We start from the raw sequence: 13,450 nt of genomic DNA, 5'->3' as shown, positions 1-13,450 counted from the left end.
GTCAAGGTAGACCAGACAAGTTTGCCACTTCAGTCCGGCCAAGACGGTGTCCATAACGCGCTGAAAGGTTGCTGGGGCGGTACAGAGGCCGAACGGCATCACTTTAAACTCATATAGACCATCCGGGGTGATAAAAGCAGTCTTCTCTCGGTCGCGCTCATCAACTTCGATTTGCCAGTAACCACTTTTCAGATCTATGGATGAAAAGTAACGGGCATGTCGTAGATGATCAAGTGCGTCATCAATGCGAGGAAGGGGATAAACATCCTTCTTGGTGACGTTGTTGAGACGGCGATAGTCAACACAGAATCGAAGAGTGCCATCCTTTTTCTTTACTAGTACCACTGGAGCTGCCCATGGGCTGTGCGAGGGTTGGATTATATCGTCGGCCAGCATTTCTCGCACTTGGTTCTGAATAATTTCACGTTCTTTGAAAGAAACTCGGTAAGGCGACTGACGAACAGGGTGAGCAGCGTCATCAGTAATTATTCTGTGTTTGGCAATGGTCGTCTGGCGAACTCCGGATGACGTAGAGAAACAGTCTTGGAATTCTGCAAGCAGCGCTATCAATTCGGCCCTCTCGCTCACAGAGAGATTGGGTGCAATGCTTACACCCAAAGGTGCATCGTTCTGCTGCGAAGAGGATGAGCAAGCACCTTCCGACAGGGCAACAACTTGAATAGGGGCGGTAATGCTCTCCATGGTACCGAGAGCCGTGCCTTTCGTAAGGCGCTGTGGAGTGCCACAAAAGTTGGTGACTAGGACGTATACGCAGCCAGTATCCAGCTGCGCGATACCTCGAGCAACACCAAGACCCCGTTCAAGGAGCAGTTGATCACTTCCTTCCAGCAGAACTTCGCCAGAAGCAACGTGGTCGGACGTGACAGGGAGAAATACGCTAGACTGGGGCGGTATGGTTACGTGCTCCGCCAAGACGCGTGCCGTGCAAACTTGGGGCTTTGTTTGCGCCGAGGTATATCGAGGTTGACTAAGCGTGAGGCGGCGGTCGGTAAAGTCGATTACAGCGCTGCAATCACTCAAAAAATCCATGCCGAGAATAATGTCTCTGGAACATTTCGATAGTACAACAAAGGTAACCGGGCACCTGAGACCGTTAATCTCAATACGAGCAGTGCATCTGCCGATTGGGCTCACGAGGTGGCCTCCAGCGGTTCTGATATCGGGGCCATCCCACTGCGTCGTTACTTTGCGAAGTTGGCGGCATAGCTCCCCACTCATAACAGAATAGTCTGCACCTGTGTCAACGAGTGCCGTCACGTCGTATCCGTCGATCACAACATCGAGGTTATTGTACACTGTGGCGCGACGGTCGTCGGAAGCTCCGTCGGGGAGTTCGTCGTGAAGTTGGTCAGAAAGCTCGTCGGAAAGCTCGGCGGGAAGTTCGGCGAGAAGTTCGGCGCGAAGTTCGTCGGGAAGGTCGTCGGGTTGATCGTCGGTTCGCGTGGGGGAGCGGGGCGAAAAACGTGGAGGCTCTTTAACAGGAACGGGTTCGGCAACGTCACCTCCAGACGTCGCCGGGCTTAGTTTTCCCGATGAGGGGACAGGCTTTGCCGTCGATTGCTGCGAAGGGGAGAATCGTACCGGCGGGATGGTGTCGAGCGAAGGTCGCGACGTGAAGACCGGTCGGGTGGTGGTGAACGGCGCAGATAGTCCGCGATGTCGCGGGGTTGCTCGCCGAACTCCGGGCGGGGAGCATTCCGCTGGAAACCACGAAGACCAAGCTCGCGGTAAGGGCAGCGACGGTAGACGTGGCCTGCTTCTCCGCAGTGGAAGCATAGTGGGCGTTGGTCGGTTGTCCTCCACGCGTCAGCCTTGCTCATCCATTGCTGCTGCGGACGAAGATCGTACACAGGGACACGGGGTTGTGCAGGCAAGTACTGACGGCGAGCAGGCGGCGGTGGTGGCTGCTGCGGCGGCGGGCGACTAGCAACGGACGCGTACGTCTCAATGGGCTGAGTAGGTGAAGAAGCAGCGGAGCACTGTGGATTAAGGGCACGTTGTACTTCTTCGCGGACAGCATCCGTGAGGGCGCAGGATGCCGTACCATCAGCAGGTGGAAGCAGCTGCCGTATTTCCTCGCGTACAACTTCGCGGATGATCTCGCGTAGGTTTGCGGTGTCGAGGGAACCGACAGGAAAGCGAGCAGCTGAAAGGTTGGAAACGCTGGGACCTCCAGCAAGGCGACGATAATGGTCCGCTCGCGTAACCAAGGCTCGCTCGATGTTCGTCGCCTCATTTACAAATTGTGCCACTGTAGTCGGCGGATCACGAATAAGCCCGCCGAAAATGTCACTCTTGACGCCCCGCATAAGTGCACGCACCTTTTTTTCCTCGGTGGCACGGGGGTCGGCACGGGAGCTAAGTCGTAGGACGTCTTGAACAAAACTCGTTACAGTTTCGTCGGGTCGTTGTACTCTCGTTTGCAGAAGGTCTTCTGCTCGCTGTCGCCGATACTGATTGGCGAACGTCCGTCGCAGCTCTTCCTTACAGATGTCCCAGGATGTAAGGGAGGCCTCGTGGTTTTCGAACCAGTGCCGAGCCGTACTGTCCAGGCAGAAATACAAATTCTGAAGACAGTTTTCAGCATTCCAGCCATTGTGGCGGGCCACACGTTCGTACTGCTCCAGCCAATCCTCCACATCTTCGGAGGCATCGCCATGAAACGTGGCAGCCGCTCGAGGAGCCATCGGTAGGTACACCACGGACGGTGCAAGAAACGAGTCCGTCTGTTGACATTGGGTCGTGGTACTCCGGGCCATTGTAAGTAGTGAAGAGCCTGAGTTCGGCAACAGACCAAATTCAGGGGCGAGCCCTTGAAGTCGCCGACTGGCACGTATCTCGGCCTCCTCGTCGAAGGGGCGGCGGCTGAGACTTGGGGGCGAACTCAGAGTAGCGGGTTTTGAGGGGCTGTGATGCATTTACCCTGCGTCTCCACCAGAATGTCACGGGTTCTCTCGTTACCCGGACGGCAGTCCAGAAGGACAGAGTCAAAGGACGGGGTTGAGGCACAGGAGGCAGAGAGCAGGCGCTTTACCAGGCAAAAGCAGCGGCGTCCCAGAACCACGCGCACTCCGCAGAACTTCGTCTTCTTCTCCCTCCAGAGCTGACACGGTTAGCGCGGGTTACAATATTGATAGTTTAGAAAATGGTATACTTGTCTTTGCTGCAGTGCGAGTGGGGCCACACACAGATGAAATCAAAACTGAACATCCAAAGGCAGTGCTAGGTACGCCTACTTGTGTGCATCACATAACAGGGTGTTTATTCCATGGTCCCTTTTCCAAGCACTCTTATGGGAGCAGAGAATGAGTGATCATATTGCAGGTATGCAATCTGCTTTCGGAGGCGTGGCTAGCACTGCCTCCGGCCACTCGGTAGTTTCAATCTCGCCTGAGTTTCTAAAACCTAAAAACTGATATGGACACTAGTTATGCTGGGCTGCAATCCTCTCAATGCATATAGAATCTATCAATATTAGTTCAGAAGTTAATTAGTAGTTATAGCTAATCAGCCTGTTAGGCAACACATCTTAGCGGTATTCAGATGCAATCCACATGTGGAAATGCTGTACTATACAAGAAGGTCTTTTAATCAAATAATTCTTTGCCCCGCCATGGGGGTGCAGTGGTTAGGGCGCTCGACTACTGTGCGCAAAGATGCGGGATCGAATCTCGGCCACAGCGGCTGCTTTTCGATGGAGGGCGAAAAGCTAGGTGTCCGTGTGCTGTGCGATGTCATTGCACATTAAAGAACCCTAGGTGGTCGAAATTTTCGGAGCCCTCCTCTACGGTGCCTCTCGTAGCCTGATTCACTTTGGGATGTTAAACCCTGTAATCCAAACCACACCAAATAAAGTTTTTTAAAAATTTCCAACACTCTTAGGTTTTGAACCAAAGTACAGGAAGCAGCTCTTCTCTCAAAAGATCAGCTCATATATCACCGTAGCCCTCACCCTGCAAAATGTGCATCCTACAAACCACAAAGACCGGCACCTGGAAAGAGTTCGGGCCCTTAGCGAAGTGCACTGAACAAATCTGGAAACCAGATACACTGACGCAGCAAGATACCTGGGAAGGCAAGCCCACTCCATCGGCGTCATGGATTCAACACTCACAGAAAAGACATCTGCAACTATTTAATCAAATGACACTGACGTAGCAGAAGAGGGCGCAATTGCCTTTGCCTTCTCGACATGCAACGATTATGCCATAATACTCAGTGTTTCGCAGTCTGCATGCAGGGATTACCGAAAGAGAACACCACAGCACGACCCCTCCCAGACGATTACATCATAGTACATACTCTGGGACACACCCTCCTGGAAGGAAACGAGGCCACCAACGCCTCAGCCCGAGATAGGCTAACTGGGCACCACTTATTCCAGAGAACCCAGGATGTACCCAACAAGTAGACTGACATCCTCCTGCATTACAGATTTGACAGAAGAAAATAGTCCCCACCTCACTAGAAACTAACCAGAGAAGAAGCTGTCACCCTCTGAAAAATGAAAACCAACAGTCACGTTCACGGCACCTTACTACACAGACATTATGTAATGTGCCAAACACCATGCAACGTATAGTGTGGGGATGCAAGGGACCACATTGTACCATAATCACCAGGGACCTAACATACGAGCAGTGGGAGACCCAGCTGTCAAGCCCCAGCCTGGATGACCAGCATAGTTCTGACTGCACTGGAGAGATTGTTCGGGTCCACGGCTTCCCGGACTGAGGAGGCCGCCCACCTAGAGCGAATATTTCGTACCTGCTTCCAATAAAAGTTTGTTTCTCTATCTTAGGTGCAAGACGCTGTATAGCTAAAAATGGCAGTGCTATTTAGACAAGTACATTTAGGGGCCATGAATCTAAGTCCAGCACCACCCAAACCATGTGGAGGACAAGTCCTGATTAAGCGACACATTGTGTTTTGTTATATAGTTAAAGACAGTTAATTTGAGCTTAAAAATTATTTTTTCTATTCAAAAAATTCTACTTGAAGCAGCCAAACTTTTACTGAGTTCTTTCTTTGAAGCAGTAGCACTTGTGTCCAGTCAGTTCACAATGTTAGTTTATACTAGCACCCCGAAAGAGAGAGACTTGGCGGAGAAGAGACAAGGGTAGCGCCTGTCCTTGTCTCCTTGTCTCTTCACCGTAGATCGCTTAGTGTTTGCACTCATTAATTGCCTTAGGAAAATTGTGAATCAACTAGGTCCAACCGAAATTTTATTGAAAGATTAGTAATGAAATTGCTGGGTCCCTTCGGTCGGCAGTGAAGCGAGTCACCATGTTCCGAGGGCTGTGCTTCAGCAGCTTTGGAGGAAGCAGCAGCGGCTTGCTGGCGTTCCCATCGTCTAGCACACTGTGAAGACAGCGAGTCAGAGGAAGACACTGAAGGTAGCAAGCTGCATCAGCTGTGAGCTCTCACCAGTCTAAAGGCAGAAGCAAGCATGAAGGGGAATCAGCGCTAGGACTGGCTTAGAATGAAACCAGGTGACGGAGGCGACACATCCTCGAGAAACATTTAAAACTGCAAATGTCTTTTACCACAACTTTCTAGATGGCCTCCTGGTTTGTTTGCATGGTATGTGGTCGCATGTAGCCCAAGAGAGAGTTGATACCATTGCCTGAGTTAGCATCTCACAGTGGGGTTACTTATGCTAAAGCATCCCATGCTGCATGGATAGTGTTGAGCACCTGCGATTTGGTTTCATAATAATGTAACATATCATCAGATAGTTTGTATACAAGTATAGTAGTTGCTGTATGTGTGTTTCGTGGCCTTCTGCCCGAGAGGTAGAAAAACTGCACTGAGCTCCGGTACCCTGCATGTTGCCTCCGCGTAAGAGATTCCAATGCAGACTAGTGAAAATGTTGAGGGCAGAGCAGCTCACGCATAGATGCAAGGCGGCAGGAAAGGTTGTTGCCAGTATAGGGCAGCAACATATCTTGTTAAATTCCAGGACATGGCAAGCCCGTTAGAGAGAAAACATGAATTGAGAAGTAAAGGAACCGTACCAATTCATTTTCACCACTTTTCTGGCTGGCTCTTCCAGCAGCAGACAGCACACCCCATTCCAATACTGAAAAAAAATTGCGCTCATGGCAGCCACTAACTCTTAAGTCAATACCTGCATTGTTAGAGGCCATCGACAGATGACTGCAACTTGTGTCCTAGTTTCTGTGCTGAATGCATTAGAGTTTGTGCAGCTCAAAGTATCCTGTTACTGATGTAGTCTGGCAGAAAATGTAGCTGTAATGGTTTATTGCTTATTTATGTGTATACTGTACGGGCCTTCAGTGAGGTGTTGTGAGAGAGGAATAAAGTACAGATATAAAAACCTAACATGTTCGGAAAACTTCATTTTGCAAATATATACTTTTACCTGGCTAGCTCTGCGTATTGCAGCAGTGTCGAACAAATTGCCATACGCAGCCTGCGACGAGTGCATGTCTTTTTCGTTCTCTCTGGCACAGAGAGCCATTGCATTGCATGTCCCACCCATGTTTTCTTGATTTAAATTGCATCATTAATTACCATTTATTCTTTGACACTCTGTGGTCTTCCTGTGTTTTCACAATAATAAGGGAAAGTATGGGATCTCCTTCCTGCCAATGTTTTCCTTTCCTTAGCTCATTGCATCACACAGAGTTCTTTTTCGTTAGCAGCCACGTTCCTGCCCCACAGGTAAGTTCTGATAATATACATCTGCACTTTACACTTGAGGAGTACTGGTAAACTGCCATTCATGATCTGAGTACCTGCCAAATGCACTCCATCCCATTGCTCTAGTCATATCACACTCATGGTCCTCTTCTGTGGTCACTACCTGCCATAACATCGTTTTTTTGCCCCCCTTACTCAATGCCCTTCTGGACCCTGTAAGGTATTTTGAATAAATAAATAAATTGACATGTTTTCTTACCACTTCCAAAGCTGTGCTGCTCATTGTAAACTGTTGTTCCCTTCCAAGACTGTTGTGCATATCTTTATATTTCTTCAGATCAACGTTTAGACTTGGCCATCTGTGTTTGGCCAAGGAACAGCAGTTTACAATATGTAGTGAAGCACTGGAAGTGGTAGGTGAAGATATGTCTGCTTAGGACTAGGACTAACTGCAGATCAATTAACTAGGAGAATAAGATTGGGATGGAACGCATTTGGCAAGTACTCGTAGATTAGCAGCTTACCGGTATTGCTCAAGAAGAAAGTATACAGCAGTTGCATATTAACTGTACTCACTTATGGGGCTGAAACATGGAGGCTAATAAAATAATGAAAATGGTTCTATACTTAAGTTGCACAACACATAGCTATGAAACAGAAAATGGTAGGCATAGAGATTAGCGTGCAAAGTGTGTCAGAGGAATAACTCGAGTTAATGACATTCTATTTGAAATCAAGAACAAGAAATGGGCAGGACATGTAGTGCAAAACGAGGATAACCAGTGGTCACTATGGGTAACTAATTGGATTCCAAGGAAAGGAAAGCGTAGCAGGGGGTGGCAGAAAATTAGGCGTGCGGATGAGGCTCAGAAGTTTGTAGGGGTCAAGTGGATGCAGCTAGCACAGGACCGGGTTCATTGCAGGAATATGAGAGAGGACTTTGCCCTGCAGTGGGTATTGTTGTGTCGAAGATTTGTTTTAAGAAACATCAACAAGATGTGTTTGTAGTTACACCAACTGAAACTCTAGAGTGGCAGGGATAATTCTAAGAACAAGCCTGTGTACAAGGATCATCAGTATGCAAGCATGTGTACGTGCACGTGCAGGCATTTATAGTTGTAAATCTTGCGTTGCTCAATTTTCTTCCACACGCCTGGTTTAACCTTAGTCTCATGTGTTGTGTGTCTAAATCTACAGCTTTAAAGTGTTGTTCGTGCAGACTGCTCAGTCATTGCAGCTGCTTTGGGCCTGTGACAGATCTGCAGATCCAGGCTGCACCACTATTGGCCCAATACTGGTGTTGTATTGGCAGTGTCTGGCCCAACATAGGTCCAGTGCACTGGTAACACAGTACCAATATTGGGTGATGGTCTGTGCCACCTGGGGATATGCCATGCATGCATGTCATCTGGTTGCTGCTGCACTTTCATGTCTTTTCCAAAGATTAGGACAGCTGGTACAATTCATCCAGTGCTGGCATTTGAAAGGTACACTCGGCTTGTGTACCTTAGTCTGAAATGTATAGCTGCATGATCATTTCACCTGCATGTTCCTAACATTGAAGATGCAGTGTATTTCATGTCTACTGTAACTAATTCTTATAGTCCCTGCACCGGGCTTGGATATGAATGGCTGCTTGATAAAGGCTGCCTCTTTTGTTGAGTATGAGCGAAGAAGCTATAAGTAAGTTGTAGAACATGGCGCTGCATATGGCTCTGGCCTTGTGGTACAGGAGAGTTGCATGTGTGGGGTGCCACTATGGGGGCGCATTATTGGAAAATGGTCATTCCAGCCACTTCTATGGGGAACACTCAATCTTCTCAGAAGCACTAGATTTTTCACTCGGCCAAAAATTTTCAGTCACCATGTGCAACCGTTATGTTCGTGCAGATTTGTACACGCGTCATTATCAAACCAAATTCATTATTGGTACTTGGACACTGTCAAAAAGTATCTCACGCAGTTGCCATTTAGTGTTCCTTCTTAATCTATGCATACCTCGCACACACAGTGCCGTGAGTGCCAACAGTAAAACCAAGCATCCCATCTGATGCTAGACAAGCACTCATTGTTCCTCCAGCATGACATTGGTTTGGGACATGCAAGACATACAAGTAGTTAGTCATATGAGGTTTAATGGCGCAAAAGCAACTGCGGCTATGATGCACCAAACACAAATACAATTAGTGACCACATTTTTTAGCAGTAAAACTGCAAATTGGCGAGCGAACCCAACAAAGCTCCAGGCAGCGACCCCTGCGTCCGCGTGGACGAGGCCACGCCACGGCTGTGACAGTAAATGTCTCATACACTCCGTTGTCAGCCAACAAGGAAAAAGAAAACCAGAAGAATTCACACACGGGAGCGCGTTCGTAAGGCGATTGGTTGGTCGGAGAATAGTTAAAATATTTTTGTGCTAACATATTTGGTGCTATTTGATTTCATTTCATTTATTTGTCCCTTAAAGGTCCGGAGGCATTATGTAGCGGAGGGGGGCATGTACACAAGTTGCGGTTCAGCCGAAAACAAGGAAATAGAATCAAGAATTCAAATTCAAGAGACAGTACTGCTGACATTTCAACATCATAGTATAGTTAACAAAGCTCGAAATTAAGTAACGCATACAGTGAAACTTCACTTGAACAAACTTCAAGGGACCTTAGGAAAATGTTTGTCGAAGTGAAAATTCGCTGAACTGAAATAAGTGCGTGGAAACGTGTTTCCATTAACACCAAGAAGCCATTTTGCGGTAAATATTATACTCTTAATGCAGTAGCCTTTTGCAGCACTTTTAAACTTAGGACTGCAGTGGTCTTTGCCAAAGTCACTGTGTGCAAGCTCCTGTAAACCACGTCCGGCACAGCGGTCTGCTGGGCAGCAGAGGCATTCATTTCCTCCAAGCAGATCATTCTTTCAGCGGATCATGATTAACCAGCATGCATACGTACACCTTTCTTGAAGCTAAGAGGCTTTGTAGGGCTGAAGTTGTGGCAATGACTGGATCCCATTAAGCATGCAAAGCTAGCTGGTGAGTCCGCTGGATACAAGCTTGTTTAGGTAGCCAGTTCAACTTAGAGCTAAATGACTGCCAGTTTTCGTCACGCGCTAATAAAATATATTTCTCAACATACAAATGCTCAGCAAAAAAGTGCACATTGTTTTGGTTGAAATACTCACTGTGACGTGGGAGACACAGAATGACGCTATAGAAAATGTTCGTAGAACCGAAATGAGCAACAATTTAGTTTCGTTAAAATGAAGGGCGTTTGCATAGCATTCAATGGAGCTTTGGCGGGGGAATTTAATAAAGTTTGTACAACAATACTTCGTTTAAGTGACGTTCGTTCAAGTGGTATTTCACTGTAGTGCCAAGGAAACGGAAAGCAAAGCGATACAAGCACAGAGGTACCATGAGGTGGGACTTCGCACGGCCTGGCACCTAACTTTATTGTGTTGCGTTGCCTGGTTGGGCGCAGTGGTGCTTTTAAAGAGCTGACCTTGTTATATCTAGACGTGGACGGTCCTGTACATGTTCAGTTCTTGCGTGAGCACAATGCTGCGCGATTCCATGTTGGCATGTAGTTTTGGGAATAAAGATTCTGGACACAAGTTCCTAGCATAGGCTGTTTTGAAATATTCTAAAAGATCATTTGAGACCAATTGTGTTTGCCACTTTTTTTTTTTGTTTTGTTTTTTTGTATGTGCAGCCACAGTTACTCTGACTGTCTTGATGACGGGGCCTTATTGGAGAACAAGATTGAAGAACTTCTCTCTTACACCAGTGCATATGGTCTGACAAATTTGAGTCTTCATCCTCGCTATTTGTTAACGACATCTGTTGCATTTATGCTGCATTAAAGTGGATTACCCCATCATCCCTGGTCATGTTGATTATGTTGGTAGGCCCAGCAACAAAGGCATACTGGTTTAATTGCTCTGCATCTAAGAATTGTAATCCTGCAATTGTAGTAATGTATAAATCTTGCAGATAGGTTACAACTTGTCATATTACTCTGTGCTGCTTTCCACATTTTCTTCTCAGTTGCCACAGTTCTTAGCCATGGCTGTATGAAAATTCTGTATCATCGCATCGGCCAAAACTACGACAAGTACCTGATCCATGTCACAGCACCAGAACAGCTCCCTGCTGTGGTGTGTGCTAAGCTAACCATGATAGCTTGCAGTTGGTAGAGCCTGCGCATATGCTCATCCCAGGTTTGACACCCGGACCAGGGCAAAGTTTTCTTCAAATGTGGAAAAGCCAATGATTGGGGTAAGGATGCCAAGGAGAGGGTACAATGAGAGGGAGTAAGAGTAGAAGGAGGGGGCCAGAGCAGAAGGAACGTCGAGGACTTTGCCGACTTGCTATTGCCTGTACACATATGGGAGCAAGTGCAGGCGACTGTGAAAGGTGCCATGCAGGCTTTGAACCACATGAACCAACACTTTGTTACTCTTGACCCCAAGTACTAATTGACGACACTGAAGCCGATGCCATAGTAAGTCGAGTTGCATCCTCTGCCCCTTTCTTGCGACAGGATTAGGAGGTGGATGCAAATGTGACCACATGTCGTGAGGAGAGCCTCGAGGAGACGATTGCTGATATGTAAGCTGAGGGCCAGTCCCCATCCAGTGATAAGGGCCCTGTGCTCAGTGCATCTAGAGATGCAGTTGTTCTTTTGCAGCATTACTTTACTTCCATGCATCTTCAATATGCACGCTTACCTTGTAAAAAAGCAACACAAGAACATGAAGCAGACCACAGGGCTGATAATTTAAATAAAGTGTAGTTCATGAACCATGTGTACCTTGAACTACAACATACTATGTATATGCTTAAACTAAAATATCCGATTCATGTGCTATTTCAGCAGATTAGGACGAGGCTTCAAGCACTGTGTTTGGGTACTGGGCACAAGGACATACCGTGGTGCCACCTCTTGGAAGTGCCTGCATGACTAACTGGGATAATGCGTGTTAAACTGCTGCTGTAGGCTGCTTTCCTGAGCAGTTTAGGTGTGTGTATTAGTACATTCATTTATTTATTTAATGCACACCTCAGTCTGGGCCTGTATAAGCTTAATTGGAGGTATTAGACTCGCTCATTCGGCAAGAAAGCACTTCACCGAATCAGCGGGTTGTCGAAGTTGGAGAGTAATAACTACTGCGACGACTGCTCAAACCGGCTGCAGCATTGCTGTTGCTTTTATAGAGAAAAACTGAAGCTGTCACACAACCAGTTACAGGTAAGCGATCACTGAATGCAGGTAATAAGATTTCTCTGCAAGAGCAGCAGAGCTGTCAGGTGCCTGACAGATGCTGAGCACCTTCGAATAGCACAGGCGGAAGCGGCACTATTCACCTGCTCCCTTGAACATAGGAGGGCAGACAAGTTGCACAATGGAGAAGACTTGGATTAATTTGTATAACAAGTGTGAAATAGTGCATTCCATGCAGCAAAACCTTGCTCAATGGCTACCATAATTGGTACTCTTGGTTCAGGCAGATATTTGTTTTCCCCACAGAAAGTAGTTTTGTTGATGCATACCTCAGCATATCGTAACATGTAATGTCCTATCCCTCATTTATTCACATACTCTGTCATTTGAAATTACTACACCACTGCAGACACTGCCTGAGACAACTCGTCATTCATACCCATGGCAGCAGAATTCTTCAGTTCACTTCAGTGAAATTTCCGTGTCAACGCCTTCATTCAGAAGAATCAGACCTGGCTTCCTCATAATTCCTTGCCCTGGGAGCGTACTGCTATGTGAAGAAGCCAGCATCTTTTCCATCCTGCCAGCAATAGGTCATTAGCTTCACAAGTGATAAGTGCAAATTAAAACGCGGATGTCGTGCCTTCTGCCGCTACTCACCAAACTGTTTAGCGCCAACTCCATGGACGAAATCTTGCTCGCTGAAATGCCTGCCATACTCATGAGAATGACTATTCGCTTATTTGCTCACTCAAATCTTGAATACGGAAGTTTCTGTGAGCTTATTTTTCAAGTAACAATAGGGGCTTGCGCCGGGTTCCGTTGCGTACGTCCTGGTACAGAGCAATAACGGACCATGGCAACAGCTTAAATGAACTTCAGCAACCTCAGCAATGATGCGAGATCAAAAAGTGCAATGCTGGTACTCATTACCAATCAAAACTATAGAAATAAACAACTATTAGCTTTTAAAGCTCAAAAATTTAATTGAGCATCAGCTCCAGCAGCATTAAGAGTAGTCGCGTGATCCCACTTGCTCCCCTAGGTCGACACTAGAGCCCTATAGACAAAGCAAGAAAATATGACTGCTAGTGGAAATTAACAATCACTTAATGGGAATAGCACATGAAAGGCTTTATTTCTTCTCCACATTATATAAAAAATTGCAAAATATAGAACGCAAGTTCTTTCTTTCCAAGTTCCTCTGCATGACACACAACGGCAGGGGAATGAAATGATAGAAGCTTCATATCCGAACCACTTCCACCGTCGTTCTTGCTGCCATGCTTCCTGTGTACATGTCTTGGTCCACTGGTTGTACCAGAATGCGGCCAAAGCATCCGCCCACCACACCTTTCGCCAGGTGCTCGGGATTAACACAGACACAGCCCTCCACGTCCTGAAACAATTGGAAGGCCATATATGACTGGCTTTGTGATTTGGCAAACTGATTCTTTTACTGCTATTTTTCTTTTACTCACATAGCTCGCGCACACACACAAAAAAAAGCTCCGAGATAAGTAACACTGTTCATCAGCCAAATA

The 13,450-nt window shown here is 47.0% G+C and overlaps 2 protein-coding genes across 6 annotated transcripts in view; one reads left to right on the top strand and one right to left on the bottom strand.

The window, feature by feature from the left end:
- LOC146193995 (uncharacterized) overlaps nucleotides 1–10,554 on the top strand; it is a 31,745-nt gene extending 21,191 nt beyond the window's left edge. For all 5 annotated transcript variants that reach the window (XM_084602920.1, XM_084602924.1, XM_084602921.1 and 2 more), the window contains one exon: nucleotides 10,395–10,554. The gene's annotated coding sequence lies outside the window, so the exon portion shown is untranslated. The remainder of the gene's footprint in view (nucleotides 1–10,394) is intronic.
- A 2,461-nt stretch (nucleotides 10,555–13,015) lies between these two features.
- Nucleotides 13,016–13,450, bottom strand: part of PolA2 (DNA polymerase alpha subunit B) — a 70,980-nt gene continuing 70,545 nt past the window's right edge. Inside the window, exon 17 of the mRNA XM_084602917.1 lies at nucleotides 13,016–13,305. Within this exon, the coding sequence (XP_084459043.1) occupies nucleotides 13,153–13,305 (153 nt within the window). The 3' untranslated portion in view covers nucleotides 13,016–13,152. The remainder of the gene's footprint in view (nucleotides 13,306–13,450) is intronic.

The sequence above is a fragment of the Amblyomma maculatum genome, chromosome 4, assembly GCF_055883805.1.
Source record: "Amblyomma maculatum isolate TAMU_Amacu chromosome 4, ASM5588380v1, whole genome shotgun sequence".
Taxonomy (NCBI): Eukaryota; Metazoa; Arthropoda; class Arachnida; order Ixodida; family Ixodidae; genus Amblyomma; species Amblyomma maculatum.
The sequence above is the reverse complement of the archived record's forward strand: the minus strand, read 5'-3'. Positions and strand labels throughout refer to the sequence as shown.